The sequence below is a fragment of the Leucoraja erinacea genome, chromosome 5 (genome assembly GCF_028641065.1).
Source record: "Leucoraja erinacea ecotype New England chromosome 5, Leri_hhj_1, whole genome shotgun sequence".
Taxonomy (NCBI): domain Eukaryota; kingdom Metazoa; phylum Chordata; class Chondrichthyes; order Rajiformes; family Rajidae; genus Leucoraja; species Leucoraja erinaceus.
Genome location: NC_073381.1, coordinates 96,459,015 through 96,478,231, shown reverse-complemented (window position 1 = coordinate 96,478,231; position 19,217 = coordinate 96,459,015). Strand labels below are relative to the sequence as shown.

Here is a 19,217-nt window from a genome sequence, read left to right as displayed (position 1 = left end):
AACTGCATTCCCTTTGATGTCTCATTTTTACACCTTACCCTTCCATATCTTTGTGTGTCTCTTCCCCCATGGTTCCCAGTCTGATGACGGGTCTCAACCCAAAATGTCACCCATTCCTTCTCTCCAGAGATGTTGTCTGTTCTGCTGAGTTACTCCAGCATTTTGTATCTATCTTCAGTTTAGTTTAATTTATTGTCGATGTACAGGGAAAAGCCTTTTGTTGCATGCAGCGGAAAGACAACTCATGATTATAATCAAGCCGTCCAATGTGTACAGATACATGATAAGGGAATAACGTTTAGTGCAAGGTAAATCCAGCAAAGTCCAATCAAAGCCCTGATGAGTGTTCATATGTGATAGGAGCTGGATTATTCCATTTGGCCCATCATCCACTACGCCCTTCAATCATGGCTGATCTATCTTTCCCTCTCAACCTCATTCTCCTGCCTTCTCCCCATAACCCCTGAACAGAGTTCCTGTCAAACGCCAGGTGACTTGCTTGCAAAGTGCAGAGACAAGGAACTCTATGCATCGTTGCCATCTTCCCCTAGCTATCAATGATCCATTCTACAATTTCCTTCAACAGCATCTGCTCTGATCTGTTTTCACACCTTACCCTTCCATATCTCTGTGTCTCCCTCTCCCCTGGCTCTCAGTCTGAAGAAGGGTCTCGACCCGAAACGCCACCCATTCCTTCTCTCCAGAGATGCTGCCTGACCCACCGAGTTTCTGTCAATCACACGTCCCTTGTCAGTCTCAGGGTGACTTGCTTGGTAAAATGCAGCCACAAACAATTGCAGATGCTGGATTCTTGAGAAAACATTAATATGCTGGACAAAACATGCAGGAACTGCAGATAGACGCAAAATGCTGGAGTAACTCACGGGACAGGCAGCATCTCTGCATAGATTTTTTGGAGACACGAGAGACTGCAGACTGCAGATGCTGGTTTACGGATAAAAATACATTGTGCTGGAGTAACTCAGCGGGTGAGGCAACACATCTGGAGAACATGGACAGGGGTCTGAAGGGTCTCGACCTAAAACTGCACCTATTCCTTCTCCCTTGCCCAAAGATTAGAGCATCTTTGCTCCTGCCTGTCCCGCTGAGTCACTCCAGCATTTTGGTGTAAAAAAACAGCATGTGCAGTTTCTTCTTACACATGGACAGGTGAAGTCTCGGGTCGGGGACTCGTGTGTCTTTGTTCCACTGTGCACTTTGCATTTTGTTTCTGCAGTGCCTTAAATCACTACACGTTGTGGTGTGATTAGAGTTGAGAATTGCTGGGTGCATAGATTGTTAAGACTCTTTTAAGGTGTGTGTGTGTGTGGGGAGGGACTGGAAACGCGAAATAACTCTTCAGGGACCCCGACGGTCCTTGTAGTTTAGGCAGAGGTTCACTTGCACCTCATCTACTGTGTCCGTTGCGGACTCGCAAACATTGGCGAGGCTGGGCGACTGGAAACACGAATGCAGAGGAAGGAGAGTGTGCGAAGGCGCCGCATTTTGAACGCGTGGCCACAAACTGTGCCGGTGCAAAGGGCACTCTCCGTCGCTTTCTCATGATGTGCTTTTGCGTTGAAGGCGGACCTTTAGAAGGAGTTGCTTGCTTGCTTGCTGTTGGTCCATTCTCGCAGCATGCAATAAATACAGTGGCAGGCGATTTGCAGAGCGATTTGGATGCAATGTGATTGAAAGCGACTGGGTTTCAAGTTGCAGAAGGAATTTCAGTGGAGGGCAGGCTATTCTTGTTGTTGTTACACACAGGGAGGGCGAAAGATGCGGCTTCTGCTCCGCTCTTGCATTCTGCAAACCAGACCAGTCTTCCTGAAGCATGGGTGTGGGATTCCGGACAGTTGCTGCTGCCCTTCGCTGCCGGGCTTGGTCAAGGGCTTGGTGCGGCCAGCTTCCAGCGGTGGAGATGGAGATGGAGATGGAGGCGAGGGAGAAGCTGGCAACCCGGAACCCGGGAGGATTTGGTCCCTGCCTCGGTCACTATGGTCCCGGCGGCCGGGACAAGGTGGTCCACCTCTCCGGAGACCTCCCTTGTCCCCGCTGGAAAGAGTTAGCAACCTGATCCCCCGGCAGATGTTGAACAGGGAGGTGTTGCAGCTGAGCGGCCAGCAGCTGGTTGGAGATGACTGCGGACACACATTGCAACCAGCCCCGGGATTACGGCTCCCATCCACGGCCGGGCAAGTGTCCTTTCAAACCGGGGACTTGGTGCTGGCTGAGTTTCGCAGGAGGCATCGTTTGGAGATGCAGAAGATGCTCTTGCTGGTGCCGGGTGGGGAGGTGCACTCCAATTGGGGCATGCTCGCCCACCAGCAGATACTGGGACATCTCCCGGGCCAGATCTTCAGGACCTCCACTGGTTCTCAGTTGGTCCTCAGGAGACCAACGCTGGAGGAATTCGTGCTGCTCATGAAGCGGGGCCCAGCCATTTCTTATCCAAAAGTATGATAAATCTTCATCATGAATTTAAAACAAAATCAAACGTTAAAGGGTGGTGGGTGTGTGGGACGAGGAGGTGGTTGAGGCAGCTGCTGTCATACCATGCACATCGAGGGAGTGCAGAGAAGGTTCACCAGACTGATTCCTGGGATGTCAGGACTGTCTTGTGAAGAAAGACTGGATAGACTTGGTTTATACTCTCTAGAATTTAGGAGATTGAGAGGGGATCTTATAGAAACTTACAAAATTCTTAAGGGGTTGGACAGGCTAGATGCAGGAAGATTGTTCCCGATGTTGGGGAAGTCCAGGACAAGGGGGTCACAGCTTAAGGATAAGGGGGAAATCCTTTAAAAACCGAGATGAGAAGAACTTTTTTCACACAGAGAGTGGTGAATCTCTGGAACTCTCTGCCACAGAGGGTAGTTGAGGCCAGTTCATTGGCTATATTTAAGAGGGAGTTAGATGTGGCCCTTGTGGCCAAGGGGATCAGAGGGTATGGAGAGAAGGCAGGTACGGGATACTGAGTTGGATGATCAGCCATGATCATATTGAATGGCGGTGCAGGCTCGAAGGGCCGAATGGCCTACTCCTGCACGTAATTTCTATGTTTCTATGTTTCTACATGGATAGAACGGGTTTAGAGGGAGTGTTTAAGAAGGAACTGCAGATAACCATATAACAATTACAGCACGGAAACAGGCCACCTCGACCCTTCTAGTCCGTGCCATCTCCCCTATCCGATGCTGGAAAATCGAAGGTACACAAAAAAGCTGGAGAAACTCAGACTGAAGAAGGGTTTTGGCCCAAAAGGTGGCCTATTTCCTTCGCTCCACAGATGCTGCTGCACCGGCTGAGGTTCTCCAGCTTTTTTGTGTACCTTCGGGTTTAGAGGGATATGGGCCAACGCAGGCAGGTGTGACTAGTGTAGACGCAGTGGCGGACTGGCCAGGGTGTCAGCTTGCACGATGACAAGTGGGCCCCTGATGAAGTGATAGCAAGTGATGGCAAGTGGGCCCCTGATGAATGATAGCATTGTAGTTGTGGGTGGGCCCCCTTTGTCTCCTGGCAACCAATATTTTTAGACCCAGTCCGCCACTGTGTAGACGGGACATGTCGGTCGATGTGGGCAAGTTCTCAAATTATAGGAGTAGAATTAGGCCATTCGCCTGCCTTCCCATTTTCCTGCCTTCTCCCCATAACCCTTGACAAATCAAGAATGTGTCTGTCTCTGCCTGAAAAATATCTGACGACGTGGCCACGGCCCTCTGTGGCAATGAGTTCCGCAGATTAACTACTCTCTGACTAAAGAAGTTCCCCCTCACCTCCTTGCTAAAAGAGTGATCTTTAATGTTGGCGGTGAGGCCTGTCTGGGCCGAAGGAGCCTCAGCAGCGGCGGCGATGGGAGCCTCGGCAGAGCTGGGGCCTCAGCGGCAACGGGAGCCTCGGTGGCGGTGGAGCCTCGGTGGCGGTGGAGCCTCGGTGGTGGAGCCTCAGCGGCAACGGGAGCCTCGGTGGCGGTGGAGCCTCGGTGGCGGTGGAGCCTCGGGATCGACCCGCATTCAGCGGTCGATGAGCGTGGGGAGAGGGGAAGACAATGGGGACCCGGGGAGGGGGGTACACTCTAGTTTAGAATCCTTTGACCAGGGGGTAAGTCTGTGTTTGTTTGTTCATTTGCTCCAGTGAATGCCCTGTGCACACGCCCGCCAGACAACACTCGCTTGTCTTTTTATTATTGTGTTCACATTAAATTTCAAGTTTTAGTGTACCTTGTGTGTTGTGAATGTCAGCTGACCAATTTGAATAAAGTTTATCGTATCGTATAACCTCTGGTCCTAGACTCTCCCACCAGTGGAAACATTCTTTCCACATCCTGTACCTTTCAATGAGGTCTCCCCCCCCATTCTTCTAAACTCCAGCGAGTACAGGCCCAGTGCCGACAAACGCTCATCATATGTTAACCTACTAATTCCTGGAAACCTCCTCTGGACCCTCTCCAGAGCCAGCACATCCTCCCTCAGATATGGGGCCAAAACTGCTCACAGGACTGCAAATGCGGCCTGACCAGCGTCTTATAGAGCCTCAGCATTACATCCCTGTTTTGTATTCTAGTCCCCTTGATATAAATGCAAGCATTGAATTTGCCTTTGTGAGGCAAGTTGGGCAGAAGGGCCTGTTTCCACGCTGTATGACTCTCTGACTCTGCTTCTTCAAGGATGCCACCACCATGTTGATGATGATGGATATAGGCGATGGGGACTCTGTTTTAGAGTCTGGTTCTGGTTCGGGAGCAATGACTCTCTTCCTGTCCCGTGCAGGTAAGATATGAAATGGGATCCTTGATAAGTGAATTACATTTTAATGCTAGTGTACGGGGTAGGCGATCGCAGGTTCTCTAAAGTAAAGTCCAAATGAAATATTTAATAGTTTTTATTTCCCCCCCACCTCTAAGTTTACCATTGATGAATTGGTTCTATTGTTCTGCATAACATTATTTTTACATTGTTTTCAACTACTTAAATATGGAATTCATTCAAATTGCGTACAGTTTTGGTCTCCAAATCTGAGGGAGGACATTATTGCCATAGAGGGAGTGCAGAGAAGGTTCACCAGACTGATTCCTGGGATGTCAGGACTGTCTTATGAAGAAAGACTGGATAGACTTGGTTTATACTCTCTAGAATTTAGGAGATTGAGAGGGGATCTTACAGAAACGTACAAAATTCTTAAGGGGTTGGACAGGCTAGATGCAGGAAGATTGCTCCCGATGTTGGGGAAGTCCAGGACAAGGGGTCACAGCTTAAGGATAAGGGGGAAATCCTTTAAAACCGAGATGAGAAGAACTTTTTTTCACACAGAGAGTGGTGAATCTCTGGAACTCTCTGCCACAGAGGGTAGTCGAGGCCAGTTCATTGGCTATATTTAAGAGGGAGTTAGATGTGGCCCTTGTGGCTAAGGGGGTCAGGGGGTATGGAGAGAAGGCAGGTACGGGATACTGAGTTGGATGATCAGCCATGATCATATTGAATGGCGGTACAGGCTCGAAGGGCCGAATGGCCTACTACTGCACCTAATTTCTATGTTTCTATCTCTGGCCTTTATCCAAGCATCTGACTATCAAAATAAGCCTCGCCTGTATCCACCTGTCACTTGCTAGGCTTTATCCTGCCCCTCCTCTCTTCCAGCTTTCTTCTCTCCTCCCACTATAATCAGTCTGAAGAAGGGTCTCGACCCGAAACGTCACCTATTTCCTTCGCTCCATTGATGCTGCCTCACCCGCTGAGTTTCTCCAGCATGTTTGTCTACTTTCTCCAGAGATGCCGCTGAGTTACTCATAGGTATACGCAAAACGCTGGAGTCACTCAGCGGGACAGGCAGCATCTCTGGAGAGAAGGAATGGGTGACGTTTCGGGTCGATGTCGGGGAAGTGGGCGGTCCAGGGATAAAATGTAGTCGGAGGCAGTAAGACATGCAACTGGGCGGGGATGGAGAGAGAGAGGGAAAGCAAGTAAGGCTACTTGAAGTAAGGCATTGGGCCTGTACTCCCTGGAGTATTTGAAGGATGAGGGGGGACCTCAGAAACTTACTGAATAGTGAAAGGCCTGGATGGAGTGGATGTGGAGAGGATGTTTCCACTGGTGGGAGAGTCTGGGACCAGAGGTCACAGCCTCAGAATTAAAGAACGTTCCCTTAGGAAGGACATGAGGAGGAATATCTTTAGTCAGAGGGTGGTGAATCTGTGGAATTAATCGCCACAGACGGCTGTGGAGGCCAGGTCAAAGGATATTTTTAAGGCATAGATAGATTCTTGATTAGTGCAGGTGTCGTGGGTTATGGGGAGAAGGCAGGAAAATGGGGTTAGGAGGGAGAGATAGATCAGCCATGATTGAATGGTGGAATAGACTTGATGGGCCGAATGGCCTAATTCTGCTCCTATCCCTTATGAACTGATGCAGTTTGTTTTCTGTCTCCCTCACAGTGGGGCCTTCGGGACATGTATATAGTTTTGAAGTGAGAAAGGATCACCACGAGAGAGCTAAAACGAATTATCAGTGCTGGCGGAATGCCTATGAAGTGGCCCGTGGGAAAGAATGGCCGAATAATGTGGACTTCATTAACAAAGATATCGTGTTGGTCAATGATGATATCCAGGGAACCATGTTTGATGCTGTAAGTCACCTATATGGTTATAGATCCAAATGCTTCCCTTAGGCCTAACTTTGTAACAGAGGTTAAGGATTTGCAAGCTAGCAATTTGCTAAACGATGCAACTTTAACTTTGTACATGGTATTTTATATATATATATATATATATACAGTGTGGAAACAGGCCCTTCAGCCCATCGAGTCCGCGCTGACCACTAACACTATCCTGCTCACTTGGGACAATTTACAATTTTACTGCATGACAAACCTGCACGTGTGGGAGGAAACCGGAGCACCCAGAGAAAACCCACGCAGGTCACAGGGAGAACGTGCAAACTCCGTAAAGACAGTGCCCGTAGTTAGGTTCAAACCCAAGTTCCGGACACTGTGAGGCAGCAACTCCACCGTTGTGCCACCCTATAATCATGTCTTTATTTCCCTCCTGTCACTAGTCATTGGTCACTATCTTTGTCCTATCTCTAACGTGACACTTACAACTCTACACACTAACCATGGCTTAACCACTAGTTTGAACAATTCTATTAGACTTCAACACAGCCAAAGTCCCATTTGCTTCTCTTGTACTATATAGCATATACATCTGAAAAAGCTACTTATCTTAACTACTAAACCAGGTTTGTTTCTTAATAAACAGACACCACACAAACTGTTTGGTAGACCAGTTCAAAACTTTACTTAACATCGGCCGATGGAAGGGAGGGAGAACTCCAGTCAAGTGACCAACACAGACACTTGACTGTCCTCAGCCACCTTCTCTGAACAACAGAATTACATTGCCTTAAATAGGGTTTTTTTTGTCCCCTTATCACATTCCACAGACATTAGTCATGGTCAGAGGTACTGGAAAAGGTTTCCACAGAATGCATCACATCAAACCTTTTTTTTACATGGTACAAGATATACTAAAACATTGTATATCTTCTTTGTCACTTGGTCCCTCATAAACATAGACCATCTGTTTTATTGCCTCTTGCTTCAAAGATATCTCTAGCTCCTTCTCTCTCTTCCTCTATCGCCTCCTCCCCCATAAACATTGGTCATTTGGTTTATGGCATCTCACTTTAAAGATTTGACCAGCTATCTCTATAGCTTCTCCTCTGCCTGTCACTTGGGAGACAATGTTATAGGATTTATTATCTCACACACACCGCAACCTGAGGCAAGCCTAATTTGAGACTAAATATAAGCTGTAAGCTAGCCCAGAAGCCAATTTAATATCTTCTTATATTTTTAACTAAAACTCGGCTTCATCACATCTAGGTTTAAGAAATTGTTTTTTTGTTAATTTTTCCTATTTTCTGTTCCTTCAATCCCACTTCATATACTTGTCTGTAGAAGGGTCTTAACTGTCATATGTTGAAAGAATGGAGCGGCTGGGCTTGTATACACTGGAATTTAGAAGGATGAGAGGGATTATTGTTGAAACATATAAGATTATTAAGGGTTTGGACACGCTGGAGGCAGGAAACTTGTTGGGGGAGTCCAGAACCAGGGAGCCACAGATTAAGAATAAGGGGTAGGCCATTTAGAACGGAGACGAGGAAAAACTATTTCACCCAGAGAGTTGTGAATCTGTGGAATTCTCTGCCTCAGAAGGCAAGTGGAGGCCAATTCTCTGGATGCTTTTAAGAGAGAGATAGAGCTCTTAAAGATAGCGGAGTTAAGGGATATGGGGAGAAGGCAGGAACGGGGTACTGATTGGGGATGATCAGCCATGATCACGTTGAATGGCGGTGCTGGCTGGCCTACTCCTGCACCTATTGTCTATTGACCTGAAACGTCACCCATTCCTTCTCTCCAGAGAGACTGCCTGTCCTGCTGAGTTACTCCAGCATTTTGTAACTATCACCATATTCTTTCTATTGAGTTTGCAGTTTTAAACAGTTGTGAACCATATAAGATCAGAGCTTTCCATGTTGAATTCAATCTTCTCCGTCGACCCATTCTTCTGACCGGATCCGCAGCTGAATTGCAATGCATGTTCAACTTCCCATCTTTTTGCATCCTTGCAGATTAGTTTGGATATGCGGAGCCCACAACTGGCTTTACCTGCCATCCACGTTCACCTCAAGCAAGGCGGAGTGTGTGCCGTGTATCTCGCAAAGTAAGTGTAGAAACGTTTGGGCCATTTTTACTGCCGTTGTTCTCACGAGAAACAAGTCATTTGCATTTCTGAAGTATGGGAGGCATAGATTGGGGAGACAGACAATAGGTGCAATAGGCCATTCGGCCCTTCGAGCCAGCACCAATGTAATCATGGCTGATCATGCCCAATCAGTACCCCGTTCCTGCCTTCTCCCCATATCCGACTCCACTTTTTTAAAGAGCCCTATCTAGATCTCTCTTGAAAGTATCCAGGGAACCCACCTCCTCCGCCCTCTTAGGCAGAGAATTCCACAGACTCATCACTCTCTGTGAGAAAAAGTGTTTCCTCGTCTCCGTTCTAAATGGCTTACTCCTTATTCTTAAACTGTGGCCCCTGGTTCTGGACTCCCCCAACATCGGGAACATGTTTCCTGCCTCTAGCGTGTCCAACCCCTTAACAATCTTATAATTTGACAGTCAGAACCCTTTTCCTAGGGTGGAAATGTTCAATAGATCGGGGAGAGGCACAGAGTCTTTTGCCCAGAGTAGGGGAATGGAGGACCAGAGGACATACAGTGGCTTGCAAAAGTTTTCATACCCCTTGAACTTGTCCACATTTTGTCACGTTACAACCACAAACGTAAATGTATTTTATTGGGATTTTATGTGATAGACCAACACAAAGTGGCGCATAATTGTGAAGTGGAAGGAAAATGATACATGGTTTTCAAATTTTTTTACAAATAAAAAAATGAAAAGAGTGGCGTGCAAAAGTATTCAGCCCCCTTTACTCTGATACCCCTAAATAAAATCCAGTGCAACCAATTGCCTTCAGAAGTCACCTAATTAGTAAATAGAGTCCACTTGTGTGTAATCTAATCTCAGTATAAATACAGCTGTTCTGTGAAGGCCTCAGAGGTTTGTTAGAGAACATTAGTGAACAAACAGCATCACGAAGCCCAAGGAACACACCAGACAGGTCAAGGATAAAGTTGTGGAGAAGTTTAAAGCAGGGTTAGGTTATAAAAAAATATCCCAAGCTTTGAACATCTCACGGAGCACTGTTCAATCCATCATCCAAAAATGGAAAGAGTATGGCACAACTGCAAACCTACCAAGACATGGCCGTCCACCTAAACTGACAGGCCGGGCAAGGAGAGCATTGATCAGAGAAGCAGCCAAGAGCCCATGGTAACTCTGGAGGAGCTGCAGAGATCCACAGCTCAGGTGGGAGAATCTGTCCACAGGACAACTATTAGTCGTGCACTCCACAAATCGGGCCTTTATGGAAGAGTGGCAAGAAGAAAGCCATTGTTGAAAAAAAGCCATAAGAAGTCCCGTTTGCAGTTTGCCACAAGCCATGTGGGGGACACAGCAAACATGTGGAGGAAGGTGCTCTAGTCAGATGAGACCAAAATTGAAGTTTTTGGCCTAAATGCAAAACGCTATGTGTGGCGGAAAACTAACACTGCACATCACCCTGAACACACCATCCCCACTGTGAAACATGGTGGTGGCAGCATCATGCTGTGGGGATGCTTTTCTTCAGCAGGGACAGGGAAGCTGGTCAGAGTTGATGGGAAGATGGATGGAGCCAAATACAGGGCAATCTTGGAAGAAAACCTGTTAGAGTCTGCAAAAGACTTGAGACTGGGGCGGAGGTTCACCTTCCAGCAGGACAACGACCCTAAACATACAGCCAGAGCTACAATGGAATGGTTTAGATCAAAGCATATTCATGTGTTAGAATGGCCCTGTCAAAGTCCAGACCTAAATCCAATTGAGAATCTCTGGCAAGACTTGAAAATTGCTGTTCACAGACGCTCTCCACCCAATCTGACTGAGCTTGAGCTATTTTGCAAAGAAGAATGGGCAAAAATTTCAGTCTCTAGATGTGCAAAACCGGTAGAGACATACCCCAAAAGACTTGCAGCTGTAATTGCAGCGAAAGGTGGTTCTACAAAGTATTGACTCAGGGGGGCTGAATACTTTTGCACGCCACACTTTTCAGTTTTTTATTTGTAAAAAGATTTGAAAACCATGTATCATTTTCCTTCCACTTCACAATTATGCACTACTTTGTGTTGGTCTATCACATAAAATCCCAATAAAATACATTTACGTTTGTGGTTGTAACGTGACAAAATGTGGAAAAGTTCAAGGGGTGTGAAAACTTTTGCAAGCCACTGTAGGTTCAAGGTGAAGGGGAAAAGATTTAATAGGAATCTGAGGGGTAACTTTTTTTACAGCGGGACAGGCAGCATCTCTGGGGAGAAGGAATGGGTGACGTTTCGTGTCCAGACCCTTTTTCAGACCCGAAAAATCACCCATTCCTTCTCTCCAGAGATGCTGCCTGTCCCACTGAGCTACTCCAGCTTTCTGTGCCTATCTTCAGTTAATACCAGTATCTGTGGTTCCTTCCTGCGCTGTTTCTGTGCTGTATGACTTTGGCATCACCATATCTTTGGACTTTATACTGCAGAGGCTATGAATCGAAGCGTGTTAATGTTAATGTATAGGACGCAGACACAGCACAGGAACAGCTTCATCGGCCCCACAATGTCTGCGCTGAACATGATGCCTAGTTGCCTGTACATAATCCATTTCCTTGTATATCCATGTGCCTGTCGAAAACTCTATTTAATGGCGCTATCATATCTGCCTCCACCACCTCCACTGGCAACATGTTCCAGGCACTCGCCATACTCATTGTGTAAAAAAACAAACTTGCCCCGCACATCCCCTTTAAACTTCCCCCTCTCTCACCTTAAAGCCATGCCTTTTGGTATTTTATATTTTATATAAAAGGTTGACTATCTACCCAAACATTGCCTCTCATAATTCTATGTACTTTTTTTTAGCTAAAGGTGCTGCACAAATTCATTTATGGGTAGAGGAATGAGCAGCTTAACGAGATTGTAGAGTTTTGTTGTTGGTTAGTTTATTGTCGCCAAGGACTGCTCTCACCCCAACCATGGACTGTTTAACCTCCTACCATCCGGGAGGTGCTACAGGTCTCTCCGTTGCCGAACCAGCAGGTCGAGGAACAGCTTCTTCCCGGCGGCTGTCACTCTACTCAACAACGTACCTCGGTGACTGCCAATCACCCCCCCCCCCCCCCCCCCCCGGACACTTATTATTATTTATTCAAATCATTTGCTATGTCGCTCTTCCAGGGAGATGCTAAATGCATTTTGTTGTCTCTGTACTGTACACTGACAATGACAATTAAAATTGAATCTGAATCTGAATCTGTCACGTGTACCAAGGTGTACAGTGAAAAGCTCTTTTTTATTGAGTACTAACCAGTCAGCGGAAAGACAATACATAATTTCAAGCAAGCTGTCCAGAATGTACCCTTACAGAATAACGGGAATAACGTCTAGTGGAATATAAACTCCAGTAAAGTCCAATTCAGGCAGTGCAGCGTAGGTTCACGTGATTGATCCCTGGGATGGCGGGACTGTCATATGAGGAAAGATTGAAAAGACAAGGCTTGTATTCACTGGAGTTTAGAAGGATGAGGGGGGATCTTATAGAAACATATAAAATTATAAAAGGACTGGACAAGCTAGATGCAGGAAAAATGTTCCCAATGTTGGGTGAGTCCAGAACCAGGGGCCACAGTCTTAGAATAAAGGGGAGGTCATTTAAGACTGAGGTGAGAAAAAACGTTATCACCCAGAGAGTTGTGAATTTGTGGAATTCCCTGCCACAGAGGGCAGTGGAGGCCAAGTCACTGGGTGGATTTAAGAGAGAGTTAGATAGAGCTCTAGGGGCTAGTGGAGTCGAGGGATATGGGGAGAAGGCAAGCACGGGTTATTGGTAGGGGACGATCAGCCATGATCACGATGAATGGCCGTGCTGGCTCGAAGGGTCTCGAGTCTTGAGACCTTGAAGGGTCTCGACCCGAAACGTCGCCCATTCTTTCTCTCCTGAAATGCTGCCTCACCCGCTGAATTACTCCAGCATTTAGTGTCTACCTTCGATTTAAACCAGCATCTGCAGTCCTTTCTTACACAAAAAGCCTTTCACCGTACCTCGGCAACACGTGACAGTAATAAACAAAAGTGTCAATTTGTCAGATGTCTGGCAAGTATTAACGAGGTTCTCTGCCCACCTATTTCTAGCATTACCCAGGTCATTGACCTGCTGGAAGGGATCCGCAGCGCTGGCTTGCCCCTCGCCTGTGAGAAGATCCTTGAGGTGGTTCACAGGGACTGGTTTGTGGCTCCTGCTGTGCGGAAGGATGGCAGCACGGCCCCACGGGTAGAGCCCCAAAGGAATGTGGATGATCTTGCGGATGAGGAAGAAAACGACACAGCCCAGGATCCTGGTAAAGTATGACGTTAAATAAAACTTCATTCCATTCAACTTTAAAATGAAGGTTGCTGTTCAGTGTGTGTAGCTTAAACATTCTGTCAACCACTCCCGCTGTCAAAATTGTTAGATTTAAAGTGTTGCCCTCGGGGGTGGAAATCCTGGGGGGGGCAGGGGAGACACGCTTTGAGAGGTGGGGACAATCCCCCCCCCTCCCATGTTTTGTAATCTGGTCTTTATCGGCCGCTTTCTAAGGGGTGAATCGGCCCGTTCGCGGGGCCTTTCAGCGCCCGGCGCGGCTTAAAATCAAACTGCTGCATCGAGGCGATTGAGGCTCCCGATGTTGAAGCCCCCGCCGTCCGATGAAAGGCCCCGCGAACGGGCCGATTCAAGCCCACGGCCGAAGCCTCGCGTGTGTGTGTGCGCATGTACGCGCGCGCGCCCGCCAAGACATTGTGTCCCCCGCGTGTTTTGACAGCGATTTCCGTGCCTGGTTGCCCGTGAATACTATGTTCAGTACAATCAAGTATCAGGGACTGCATGGTCGATGCACTAAGCACTGTTTTATCAGGAGGAATTAAATGTTTGAAACCTCCATTTCGGGTGGCGCAGCGGTAGAGTTGCTGCCTTACCGCGCCAGAAATCCAGGTTCAATCCTAACTACGGCTGCTGTCTGTACGAAGTTTGTACGTTCTCCTTGTGACTGCGTGGGTTTTCCCCGAGTGTCTCCGTTTTCCTCCCACACTCCAAAGATGTACAGGTTTGTAGATTAATAGGCTTCTGTAAATTGTCCCCAGTGTGTGCGATAGTGCTAGTGTACGGGGTGATCGCGGTTCGGCGTGGTCTCGGTGGGCCAAAGGGCCTGTTTCCACGCTGTATCTCTAAAATCTCTCCAACCAAATGAAATTTTACCTTTTGTGAAAACATCAAGAAAGCTTACTCTGAGTAACAAAGCTATTAAGAGGGAAGAATCCTGACTTTGCCACTCAAAGCTAAGGTTACAAACTTCATCTGGGGCAATAACCAAATGCTGAATCGGTTTCGTTCTTTCAGTCTGAGGGGTTTGAAAACGTGTCTTCATGCTTATTATTATGGTCTGACATAGATTCAGAGCCTTCCATGCTTTCATTGACTGAATGAAAGATACAGCATGGAAACGGACCCTCAGCACACTGAGTCCAGGCCGATCATCGATCACCCCTTATACTAGTTCTATGTTATCCTACATTTCACATCACTCCCTACATGCTAGATGCTTTCAAGAGAGGGGCTCTTAAAAATAGCGGAGTCAGGGGATATGGGGAGAAGGCAGGAACGGGGTACTGATTGGGGATGATCAGCCATGATCACATTGAATGTCGGTGCTGGCTCGAAAGGCCAAATGGCCTACTCCTGCACCTATTGTCTATAGATAGGTGCATGGATAGGACAGGTTTAGTGGGATATGGGCCTAACGCAGGCAGGTGGGACCAGTGTAGATAGGACATTTTGGCCGGTCTGAGCTGTAGGGTCTGTTTCCACGCTGTAAAACTCCGACTCAATGACATGTTTTGCATTAAATGCAGGTGAAGAGGATGATACTAAATCTTTTTGCACAGTGCCTTATGTGGCCAGACCTCATCATGAGCAAGTTTCTCACACAGGTAAGTCCAGTTCATTGCGTTATATTTTCCCCATATATTTTGTTTTCAAATTATCAACAAAGTCATATATTTGATGCAAGTGGCCACCCCTTTTCTTAAGACTGTAAATAAACAATAACCAGGCAATAGGTGCAGGAGTAGGCCATTCGGCCCTTCGAGCCAGCACCGCCATTCAATGTGATCATGGCTCATCATCCACAATCAGTTCCCCGTTCCTGCCTTCTCCCCATAACCCCTGACTCCGCTATTTTTAAGAGCCCTATCTAGCTCTCTCTTGAAAGCATCCAGAGAACCGGCCTCCACCGCCCTCCGTGGCAGAGAATTCCACAGACTCGCCACTCTCTGTGAGAAAAAGTGTTTCCTCGTCTCCGTTCTAAATGGCTTACTCCTTATTCTTAAATTGTGGCCCCTGGTTCTGGATCCCCCAACATCGGGAACATGTTTCCTGCCTCTAGCGTGTCCAAGCCCTTAACAATCTTATATGTTTCAATAAGATGCCCTCTCATCCTTCTGAACTCCAGAGTGTACAAGCCCAGCTGCTCCATTCTCTCAGCATATGACAGTCCCGCCATCCCGGGAATTAACCCTGTAAACCTAGGCTGCACTCCCTCAACAGCAAGAATGTCCTTCCTCAAATTAGGGGACCAAAACTGCACACGATACTCCAGGTGTGGTCTCACTAGGGCCCTGTACAACTGCAGAAGGATCTCCTTGCTCCTATTTCTTGATGAAGAGCCAGAGCCAGTGCTGGATGGAAAACAGTAACGTTAAATTCCCAGAGAGTAGATACATTCCCAGCACAGACAATGATCCTTATCCCTCCATTTCCCTGCAAGATCCCCATTTCCTTCTGTTTTGCTTTGCTGGCAATGCCCATAACCTTCTGTACAAACAAATGTAAAAATGCACAACTGTGAAATGAAGACAGTTGTACAAGAGCCATGGAAACAGTAGAACTTCGATTTGCTTTGAGGACAGAGAGAATAGAGGAGAAGTAGAGAGTTGTGGACACAGCCCAGACCGTCACACAAACCAACCTTCTTTCCATTGACTCCAACTACACCACGCAAGGCCAGCGGCATAATCAAGGACGAGTCACTCCCTCTTCTCCCCTCTCCCATCAGGCAAGAGGTACAAGAGTGAAAACACACACCTTCAGATTCAGGGACAGTTTCTTCCCAGCTGTTATCAGGCGACTGAATCATCCTGTATCCAGTGGTTCAAATATTCTTATTATGCATAAAGTTGTTCTATTTGTATTAAACAATCCGCTGTTTTTTCCTAAAATAGCTTTCCTTACCAAGTTGAGAAAACTTAAGCCTGCTCTTCAGTGAAACCAACAACTAGTACCCAAGGAATTCATGTGCTGGATGTATATTGTACACAAAACTATAAATAAAATTTTATTTTTTTGTACTTTCTCATATTTGCATTGCAGTATTTTTACAAATATTGTACATTTACAGGGAGGCAGGACAAAAATAGAAAATGATTTGAACAGAGGAGGACCAGAAAATAGTTTCATTGTCCACAAAGAGAAACAAGTTTGCTAGTGGACAGATAGTTAATTAAGGGACTATAAACAGTAACATTCCAACAAAAAGGAAAAATAGAAATGTGAATCAAATTTATAAATGTGAGACCCAAATCAAACCTCGTTGTTTCAATGTAATAATTAATGCAGCAACGGAATATTCTAACCACTTATACAGTGATAGTAACTGATTCTGAAAATCCCTGATGAGTTTTTTTTAAACTCAAGTCATTTTTTTTGCAGGGATTTTGCCCAGGGTTATGTCTTAATTTATACCAGCAGAGGTGGTGGTACACTGACAAATCAACACCAGTGATGCGAGTCACTGGGTTATTAAGAAATGGTCCCTTAGTTGCTGGTTATGAACAGGGAAGAGTAAAGCACCCAGTTTTATATTTCCAGTACACTTGCAGTAGATGGGATCTGGCTGTTAAATGGAGGCTCTCTCTCTCCCTCGCATTTCCGTGGCTGCGAAGCGAACATCATTTTCGAAGTCACCTCACTCCTCATTTCCGTTAAACCAGTCCATGGATCGGTCCTTTCCACCAGCGTTGTATTTTCTTTCTCCGTTTTGTGTGGTTTGCTTATCTGAAAGAGAGGGGGTGGGGGGGGGGTAAATGTTGTAAAATGTAATTGGTTAAATGCATTGCAAAACAAACCCCAAAATGACCAGTGTACATGTAAGGAGTACTGAAATACAGACAACTGGCAAAATAGTGTCACGCAGTAACATTTAAAAAGGTATTTTGCTAAAATTGTGTCATTCACTCATGTTGAATTTAGATACGGGACAGAAACAAATTTATATACATTTTAAAGAAAGTGGAGAGGGTCTAATGTTGATAGTGATATAGTCCAGTGCTTCTTAAACTGGTGAATGGTTCACCCAAGGGTGAATGAAATTATTGGCAGTGGAGCTGGAAATTTGATATGTTTTTTCCCCCCTCAATAACCTATGGTTTTCTAATTTCAAAGTAGCAGGATATTTCCCAAATTTACTGTAATATAACCTTTTTGGGAAGACCATGGTTTTGTTGAGCTGGTTTTCCAACAAAAGAAGTGCAGTAATCAAAGCCCGAAAGGGTAGGATGGGGCTGAAGCCCAGTGCTTAGACGTTGGAATGGTTTTATATCATTGTTATTACACCCCAGCGGTATGAACATTGACTTCTCCAGTTTCAGGTAGTCCTTGCTTTCTCCTCTCCCCTTCCCAGCTCTCCCACAGCCTACTGTCTCCGCCTCTTCCATTCTACTTCCTGCCCCCACCACACCCAACATCAGTCTGAAGCAAAGATCCTATAGCGGAGCAAGATGGACCACTCCTGCTAAATGCAATGGGCTGATGTGTAGTACGCAACGGAGCGGAACGTGGGCCTTTTTTTCATCCATTTCAGTAACCCGACTCAACCCGACCCGACTCGCACTGTAATCAACGTTGCGGGGGAACAGTTTGTGTTAATAAATTAAAATTCTGAAAATGAGAAGATTTTTACCAAATAACTTTACGAGGATGTTTCCGCAACCGGCATCCATCTCCGCACTATTATCCTACGGGATATTTGGTGCGGAGACGGAAGCCGGTTACGGAAATGGGGCTGAAAATTACCCATGAATCTGCCCATGACCGTACTGCGTCTTTTTCGACAAGTGGGCCATCTTGCTCGCTGTAGGATCTTTGGTCTGAAGAAGGGTCTCGACCCGAAAGGCCACCTGTTCCTTCGCTCAATAGATGCTGCCTCACCCGCTGAGTTTCACCAACATTTTTATCTAGCTTCGATTTTTCCAGCATCAGCAGTTCCTTTTCAATATTCCAACTCCAGTGGTAATTAAACTCTTTTTGTTATTCATTCCTAGTTTTTTATACATATTTTTATAATGTTCAAAAAGTTAAATAAAATAAACACTTAAGAAATTAGTTGATTTATGTTTTTTGTTCATGTGACAAAATAAATTCTATATAAAATTATACACAAGGGAGAATAAGACAAAAATTACCAAAAAACCATAAGAACATTTAGTCGAGGGTGAATGAAATGTTGTGATTAAAAACTCAAGGGTGAACGACACTGAAATAGGTTAAGAAGCACTGATTTAGCTCTTCGTTGAACAATGCCAGCAACCTATAGTGAGTCTGTGAAAAGCACCAAGTTCCTGGGAGTGCACATCACAGATGATCAGACATGGTCCACCAATACCATATCCCTAGTCAAGAAGGCTCAGCAATGCCTCCACTTCCTTCGACGGATGAGGAGAGCCGACCTCCCCCCTTCTGCCCTCACCACTTTTTACAGGGGTGCCATTGAGAGCATTCTTACCAGCAGTCTCTCAGTGTGGTATGGCAGTTGCTCTGCTGCTGACCAGAAGGCACTACAGAGAGTGGTGAGGACAGCGGAGAAGATCACCAGATCACCCCAACCGGCAATCCAGGACTTATACCCATCTCGCTGTCGCAAGAGAGCAACCAATATCATCAAAGACACCACCCACCCAGCACACAAACTGTTCACCCTCCTACCATCTGGCAAGCGCTACCGCAGCATGCGGAGCAAAACCACCAGATTCAAAAACAGCTTTTTCCCTCGGGCCATCAGACTACTCAACACACTCAAGAAAATTCCATGAACATTTAACTTTAACTCAATGTCTGTAGTATGCTATTTGCACTTTTCTATATTGCACCTTTATTATTGCACTTTAATAACATACCTCAAAATGTTACTACAGTCTGGCACACTGTGAATATTTTAAATAATGTATATTGTCTATCTTATTGGTAGATTGTCTGTCTGTGTTATAAATATTACTTGCACATTTGGAGTATGGGGAAACGCAATTTCAATCCAATTTATTTGAATTGACAATAAAGTTTACTTTGAACTTTGAACTATAGATGAGAAATGTATTATTAATACCCGTTTATGCCATCAAATAATCATTTATTTCACCTTGTATCTAAATAGTGTTTAGGAAACTTCCAGTTTATCTTTGATGAATAGTATCTTCATATCTGCCCTGGGG

The 19,217-nt window shown here is 45.9% G+C and overlaps 3 protein-coding genes across 4 annotated transcripts in view; 1 reads left to right on the top strand and 2 right to left on the bottom strand.

Moving 5' to 3' along the window:
- The window catches only part of wdr43 (WD repeat domain 43), a 57,802-nt gene extending 57,732 nt beyond the window's left edge, over nt 1–70 (bottom strand). Inside the window, 1 exon segment of the mRNA XM_055636399.1 lies at nt 39–70. Within this exon segment, the coding sequence (XP_055492374.1) occupies nt 39–70 (32 nt within the window).
- A 1,528-nt stretch (nt 71–1,598) lies between these two features.
- On the top strand, nt 1,599–16,083 carry trmt61b (tRNA methyltransferase 61B). The gene is made up of 7 exons (XM_055636317.1): nt 1,599–2,457; nt 4,667–4,769; nt 6,431–6,621; nt 8,631–8,722; nt 12,834–13,039; nt 14,589–14,666; nt 15,957–16,083. Exons 1-7 carry the CDS (start codon nt 1,780–1,782, stop codon nt 15,998–16,000), a joined length of 1,392 nt encoding a protein of 463 aa, XP_055492292.1. The 5' UTR covers nt 1,599–1,779; the 3' UTR covers nt 16,001–16,083.
- Nucleotides 16,044–19,217, bottom strand: part of spdya (speedy/RINGO cell cycle regulator family member A) — a 33,997-nt gene continuing 30,823 nt past the window's right edge. For both annotated transcript variants that reach the window (XM_055636321.1, XM_055636322.1), the window contains one exon: nt 16,044–16,788. In XM_055636321.1, coding sequence (XP_055492296.1) covers nt 16,700–16,788 — 89 coding nt within the window. In that variant the 3' untranslated portion in view covers nt 16,044–16,699. The remainder of the gene's footprint in view (nt 16,789–19,217) is intronic.

Excerpts from the sequence above, each read along its gene's own strand:
- trmt61b (XM_055636317.1), top strand. The coding sequence starts at position 1,780 with ATGCGGCTTCTGCTCCGCTCTTGCATTCTGCAAACCAGACCAGTCTTC. Across the intron at positions 13,040-14,588 it reads CGACACAGCCCAGGATCCTG|GTGAAGAGGATGATACTAAA; the intron begins GTAAAGTATGAC and ends CATTAAATGCAG. Across the intron at positions 14,667-15,956 it reads TGAGCAAGTTTCTCACACAG|CTTTCCTTACCAAGTTGAGA; the intron begins GTAAGTCCAGTT and ends TTCCTAAAATAG.